At 39.6% G+C, this 7,614-nt stretch overlaps 1 protein-coding gene across 1 annotated transcript; it reads left to right on the plus strand.

Moving 5' to 3' along the window:
- Positions 1–332: 332 nt before the first annotated feature.
- LOC105324334 (carnosine synthase 1) lies at positions 333–5,373 on the plus strand. The gene is made up of 6 exons (XM_011423401.4): positions 333–491; positions 1,726–2,532; positions 2,645–2,807; positions 2,964–3,269; positions 3,385–3,647; positions 3,760–5,373. The coding sequence occupies exons 1-6, from the start codon at positions 441–443 to the stop codon at positions 5,002–5,004; spliced, it is 2,835 nt and encodes a 944-aa protein (XP_011421703.3). The 5' UTR covers positions 333–440; the 3' UTR covers positions 5,005–5,373.
- The last annotated feature ends 2,241 nt before the right edge of the window (positions 5,374–7,614 follow it).

Here is a 7,614-nt window from a genome sequence, read left to right on the forward strand (position 1 = left end):
GATAATGCTGACAGGACATAAACAGAAAAAAAAGGTTTTACCTGCTTAATATACAAAGTGTACACAACAATCAATAATTATAATCTAATGTAGAGAATAGAAACATTCCAATCATCAGAGATAAAAATATGAGATTAAGCACATAAACACACAGGTTTAATGCACGGCGATTTTTAGTGAATTTACTTCGAATTCCTAACAGACAATGTTTTTGTTATGTATAAGCTTGTGTTCAGTTTAAACCGGAATCACTAGACGCTACATGCTATCGACCTTAATTTCAGCGTGAGCCGGTTTCATCCGATTCGAGCCGGGGCAACTCGCTCAGCTGGCGAAAGGTATAAATAGAGGTGGATCGACGCCGACGCTTCAGAGAGCAACAAAACACTATTAAGCAAAGTACATTATTAAGGATCTTGCAGGTCTAACCCTTGCAGGTCATGGACTGTGTGGAGAGAATTGAAAGCCTCACCGTAGAGGACTTTATATCAGTAAGTGTTTGTTTACATTATTATTTTAATTTTATTTTTGTTTATGTTTTGATTCTATTTATAAATAAAATGATGGATGTTACTTATCCTCTAAGGATTTGAAGCTGATGTTATCTAGCTTTGGTGCCCCATTAAGAATAGAAGATTATTGATAGCTCAAATTAAAAAAAATATTGGTAAAAATCTTGTCTTGATAAAAAATCTTGTGCAAAATATGCCTACTTAACATATTATGGCAAGTGCTTAACAAATGTGCATATATCTCGTAATTTTCTTTGTGAGGCTTCTGAGTTTAACATATTTTAGATCCATCACGTATTCCGTTGTGGGTACGGTGTAGGCCTAACGTTAGAGCTTTTATTTCATAAATTTGCTAAGAAGGGGAGAAGCTAGGTAAATATCAAAAGTTACAAACGATATTAGGTATAAAAAAAAAAACCCCGCTTCTTTAAGTAAATATATCTTGTTTTTTAGATTACGTGATGTTTGTACTTGTATGACTGGTTCTTGGGGTTTTTCCATTTGAAAAATTGTTATCACGTTTCGGATTCATCGACATCGCGCATGAACGATGGCTATTTTTCTAAAATGAGAAAAAAACTGTAATGAATATTCACGTGAACTTTGTTCATTAAAGATCCTCTACAGCTGGTCTGCGTTATACGACCGGTATTTAATTAATTTGAATATAACCCAAAGCTCTTCGAACTTCATTGGCGAATTTGCCAAATACTGCAATGTTATTGGTTTAACATGCGATCAATTACTGCACTTCCTAGAAACTTGAAGGCCCCGCCCTCTTCCGCGATGGCCCGACGTTTTTTTTCTCGTGGGGCTTGACTGGAGCAGACTGGAAGCTCTCATCGCTCCTCTAGTCTTCTGCAACAATAATAATATTCAACCAACATGACAGAAAATCGAGTTGACTGGAAGTTTCTCTTGTCTCATATTGAACTCTGCGCTTTGCAGTGTACGTGCACAAGACTTGTACAGAATGGCCACAACAAAGTGTTTTGGGGGATTGTTGTGTAAAATTTCTGGTTGCATCTCGGTAGATATTAAAACCCAATAATTTAAAAAAATTATATGAAAAATTGAATTGATAGCGATATAATTCAAGAGAAGTACAATTTAAAAAACAAAGTTACCGGTAGTGAAAAAAATCGAAAAAAAAAAATCAGATTAAATCAATTAATTCTAACTCAGAGAATTCAGAAATTTTGTTTTATTACAGAAAAAGAAGAACAAACCAAGAGTCTTCAAGACACTAAATGCCGACAAGTACACAACAACATGCGGCTCTTACTGCGAGTGGGACCGCAACGTGGAACTCGGACCAGTCCATAACTCTGTACCCGTCCCAAAAGAAGATGAACACATCTACAGTTACTACGATGCTCTTCAGTACACTCTCTACGAGACCAACTACCCAGAAACTGAAGACAGAACACACACCCCAAGATCTGACCCACCAGAGTCTGGGGCCACCATCGTAGTGCTCTCCTCCCCCGTCGAATGTATGGCCATCCTGCTGGAAGGCGGTCGCACCTGTCCAGGTGACATGATGCTGGTTATGTCCACCACTTGGTTGACTACCGAGGACAGCGACCGTGGCAAAAACCTCAGGACCATGTACGTACACAAGGCCATCACATTCGACCGAGGCGGAAGGACCTACCTAGATGTGTTCAGCCCACCAAGAAGAGTAACTTACTTCATGGACTTCTTTACACGCGGGATTACAGATGGACAGAGGAATGACGGTGAGGAATTGGAGAAGGACCTTGACTGCCCAACATCAAGCTCACTCAACCTCGTCAGAAGAACTGACGACAAGGTTTTGACCAGAATCCAGATGGCCGAAGCTGGAGTTGGATACCCCGACACGCTTGCTTTCTGCTACAGGGTGCCCTACGAGTACGAGGCACCCGAGGGTGCAGCTATTAAGGTGCACAAGCTGAACCAGAAAGTCGGGGTTGAAAACTTGGTAGTGGACGAAGTCGTCTGCTTCCTTGCCAGGTTAAGTGATGAATGTGAAAGGGTAAGTTTTCACTTAATTATATTTAAAAAAAAAAATTAAAAAAATCAATAGACGAGTGCTCATGATATTTTTCTTGAAAAAATATTTTTAAAATTTACTTTAAATATTTCAGGTTGTTGTTAAGCCATCTGGAGTGATGTGGCACGGTAGTCAAGGCGTGACCTTCCATAACAAGGAGGACACAGAAGGAATCTCTCGCACAGTCCTGGACCTGCTCTCTCAGATAGAACCCCAGGACTGTGTCCTGGTGGAGGACTTCCATGCTCCACCCACTGGTCAGTCAATACATATACATATATCGTAAATTTATTAAAATTGAATTTTCTTGTATATCAAAAAAATATATCTATTTATATGTACAGTATGCAAAATTAGAATTGGTTTTGGGAATATCAAGTTCACCGGTTTTCTCTTCATTTTATTTTAACTAGGGGCTGGCACCGAGGGCCTTTCATTTAGATTACGGGTGAACGTTTGCCGAGGCCTCGGTGATAACCCAGAAGCCACCAGCTACATTTGTGGAGTTGGACAGAAGAATAGTCCTATCAACGGCGACAATACCAAACCGCAGTCGCTGGAGACCACAATGAGACAGTGGGGTCTCGAGAACGAGACCGAGAATCTTAAGAAAACTCTTAAGGAGGGCTCAGAAACCCTACTGCGCAGAATCATCGAACACGAGAACAGACTCGATGATGAAGAGAAGGGAAATGTCGGCGCTCAGACCGACGTAATTGGTGAGGGATACTCGTTAGAAGTTCATGCGCGTTTTGAAGTATATTTTGATTAAGCAGTTGTATACCGATAATAGGCTTGTGAATAGATGATAACTTTTCTATGATTGATTTGCAGGTATCGATTACATCTTGAGCAAGAGAAATGGCGTATATGCCCCCATTGGCATCGAGGTGAACAGCCATGACTGTACCATCAACTGTCAGCTGTACGAATTCATGAACCCAGACCTCGCCGGCCTTTCCGTCGGTCCACTCATCCAAACAATGTGTGAAAGATCTCAGAGGTACGCCATGTCCGGCAAAGTCGTCGTCGTCGTTGGAGCCGGAGGAAGCAGCAAGAAATTCATTTGGCCAGCCGCCAAGAAAGAAAACATCCGCGTAAGTTTCAATATTTTTGACTTTTTAAAAGTAATGTTCGAGCTTTCAATTGTTTGTTCTATGATTGAATAAAATGCCGCAAATTGAAATTCTTGTTTTTCACGCTTTACAGGTCGTCCTGGTTGACTGCTTGCCCAACCATGAAATTCCCGATGTGGCCAGGTATCTGGAGTACGACTTTACCGACCACACCCAGGATGAGACCCATGCTAAGACCATCGTCCAGATGCTGCTGAAACATGGAGCTGAACTAGACGGCTGCTGCACCTTTTGGGAGGACTGCGTGCCTCTTGCTGCTCGCATCTGCGACATGCTGGACCTTGATGGCATCGGCCTAAAAGGAGCCATGATCGCCAAGAAGAAGTCATCCACACAGAACACGCTGTGTGACCGTACTGCAGATATCCCCCACTTCCCCAGAACGTATCTGTACGCTGAGAGATGCCACCACATTGAAAACGAGTGCGATTTGGAAAATGCTGAGAAAAGCGTCGAATTTCCCGCCATAATGAAACTGGAATACGGATCCAGTGCCGTTGGGGTTAAACTTGTACATGACATGGGAGAGGCTAAGGAACACCTGAGTAGCCTACAAGAAAAACTAACATGTGAGGAGGACCACCCAGGGATTGGCCTTGGATATGGCAACAGCATGTTGATGATGAAATATCTGGAGGGCACAGAACACGACATTGATGTCGTTCTATACAACAGAAAACTAGTGGCCGCTTTTGTCTCTGATAATGGACCAACAAAGAAGGGCTTCTTCACAGAAACCGCCGCCTGCATGCCATCTTGTCTGCCAAAGGACAAGGTTGGACAGATTGTCACAGCAGCCTACCAGTGCTGTGTCGAAATCGGCCTAGTCAGTGGCGCCTTCAACGTGGAGATGAAAATGACCCCCGCGGGACCAAAGTTGATCGAAATCAATGCCCGTATGGGAGGATTCTATCTCAGAGACTGGATCAAGGAGATCTACGGTGTTGATCTGCTCCGCTGTGTCTTCATGACCGCTTGTGGAATCAAACCTCTGATCAACAAACCCAAGCCACGCTACCAGATGATGGGAGTCATGTGCGTGCCATCCGTTCATGCGCCAATCTTCAAGAACTCTCAGACATACGATCTCATCAAAAATCTACACACTATGGGCCACATCCGCTACAATGCCATCGAAGACGAAATCGAAGACGTGGATTTTGAGACCGAAGAGCCAATGTGTAACATTGCAGTCCACGCCGGTAACGTGGCCCAAGCCAAAGAGAAACTCCTCAACTTCTGCACTTTGTTCCATCTAAGCACAGAAGAGTATGACGTGAATCACTTCTTGGGCAACTTCAAAGAAAACATGATCTAGCGATAGGGTATGTGCCTTAATACCATCTAAAAGGCACATACACCCAAAAGCCTGAAGCTCGTTTGATCTAACAACAGAAATCCGTCATCAAACAGTGCAGTCCAATATTGTAACTTTATTATTTTCTTTTGTATTGTATTTCAATAACATTGTCAATGCGTTTAATATGTTTTTATCAAGAGTGTGTAATTACAAATGTTAACTTGTTTACCATCTGACACAAGTTTTTTAATATTCCATGGAAAGAAATCTCGAGATAAGCTATTTGACACCTTGGCTATGAGTAAGAACAGCTGTTTTTAAAAACGTTTTGTAACTGCATTCTGGAAACAAACAAAAAAAGATCAAATAAAAGTTTTTTAACTGCAATCTTGTATTGTATCTATAGTTGAGTAGGCAATTAAAACGACAGATCACTTGTGCGGAATCGGACTAAAACTGTGTGTGTGTGTGTGTGTGTGTGTATTATATATGTATATATACACACACATATAACCACCATGTAATATGTGAAAAACTTCATTTGAAGTGAGAGAAATGAAAAATACAAACAACTGAACGGCCTTTTACTGTGGAATCATTTGACTTCACGGAGGCCCAATTCTGGTGGGTAACTCTCATCCACGAATTAACATCTTCCACGAAGAAATAATTAAGGGTTATAAAGTTGTAACTCGCTTTGTAGGTGTAATAGAACACACGAAATTACGTCACCATGAATCTGCAAAATTTAAGCAATCCACGAAAATAGATCGCCACGAATTTTAATGATTCCACAGTATTCTGATGGCTGTAGCTGGGAGAAAATTCATGCTGAAAAGTTTGATCACTGCTAGACTTTAACCAGTGCGTGTAGTTGACATTGCATATCGGACATTTACGAAATAGGTACATAGACACACCTTATTATTGACATTTACTTAACAAAGCTATAAGCTACAATAATGTTATTAATTTCACTACACTTTCCTTAGTTTGAATAATCTGTGTCTCGGGAAAGGCCCTCACCACAGTTAGAATGCCTCCCTTATACCCCTAATGTAGCAGAAAATTGCAGAATCGCTCCGGAACGATTTTGGAGAAAGTCAATGAAGTTGCCTTGAATATAAAACTCAAATTCATCACAGCAAACCTTTTTGAGACTGCAAATACCATTAAACTAAACATATTTATCCATAGAATGGAAATATCCAACACCTTTTCACCAATGTACACGTATTTTCTTTGTAAAACTGAAAAATATTTTTTGTCATTACGAAGACAAAAGTAAGTACTTAATTGAAATGTATATTAATTATTTTATACTTTCTCTCATAAGAAATCATTAATATATATGAACAGAATATAATAGCAAAAGTCCAATGAAAATTTACCCGTATTTGTATTATCATTTCTGAGTTTATTCATGCAGATGTGATATTTTTGAAACATAAACTAAAGATCCCGTTAGCGTTAAAAAATCACTGTGTTAGGAACGTATTTTGTTGTAAATGAAGAGTATAACATTTATTTTAAAGGCAGTTGACATTAAAAATTCATTAGATCATTTTATGTACATGTTAAAATAAATTCATGTAAATTATCAAATAATGTGCGCATTACACAATTTTTCTTCTTTTTTTTTTTTTCAAAGTATTACGAGTTGTGAAATGGAATACATCCCGTAAGAAAAAAATAGTGTGTGGGTAGGATTATTTTACAAGGATTGTCACAACAATACTTATTGGATGTATTAATATATTTCAATAATAGTGTTTACTGGATGGACGAACTACGTCGCGATAGCATGTTTGATATCAAATATTTGTACTGTTTGATAAAATACATCACATTGATGGGTAATAATTTACGAAACTGCGCAACTTCCTGAATTGATAGTTAAATATTTGGAGCTTGAAACATAAATCAGTTCTCTTGGGTCAAATCAACGGCGTGGGCTACAAACCCTTATAAAAAAGTCTTGAAATTTCCTGTCTTCACATTCAATATGCTAAGGGAAGTAACTCTAAAATCTGCCCACAACGCACAAAGAACTGTGAACGGTAGCATTATTAGTCCCCTACCGGTTTCACCGGAGGGGACTATAGCTTTCCTCTGCGTCCGTCAGTCCGTCTGTCCGTCCGTCCGTCCGTCCGTCCGTCTGTCCGTCCGTCAGTCCGTCTGTCTGTCCCACTTCAGTTTTCCACACTTTTTTTCTTTATGCATTTGAGGAATAATATGAAACTTGCTGAACAGCTTCAAAATGTCAAACTACAGATCAAGTTTACACTTTTGTAGCGTCTGATTGACATATTTTCGAGAAAATTAATTTTTTATATTCCAATTTTTTAATGTTCGGGTTCGTTATCGGGTTCGGAGTGTATTGAATAAACGAGGCCAGTATGTAGTCAGTAATAATATCGTGCGTTACTTGTACCATTCCTTTTATCATATCTAACAAAAAAATAAATTCTGTAAAATAGTGTTAAACATTGTGTTGTAAATTTAATCGGCAGGTTTTTTTTGGAATTATTACAATCGGGTTCGTTGTCGGGTTGGGCTGTTTAACTGTTTGGTTTGATTCGGGGTACAGAAGACGGTAAGAAATGATATTGTGCATAACAGTGCATT

Source organism: Magallana gigas, chromosome 2 (genome assembly GCF_963853765.1).
Source record: "Magallana gigas chromosome 2, xbMagGiga1.1, whole genome shotgun sequence".
In the NCBI taxonomy this organism is placed as follows: Eukaryota; Metazoa; Mollusca; class Bivalvia; order Ostreida; family Ostreidae; genus Magallana; species Magallana gigas.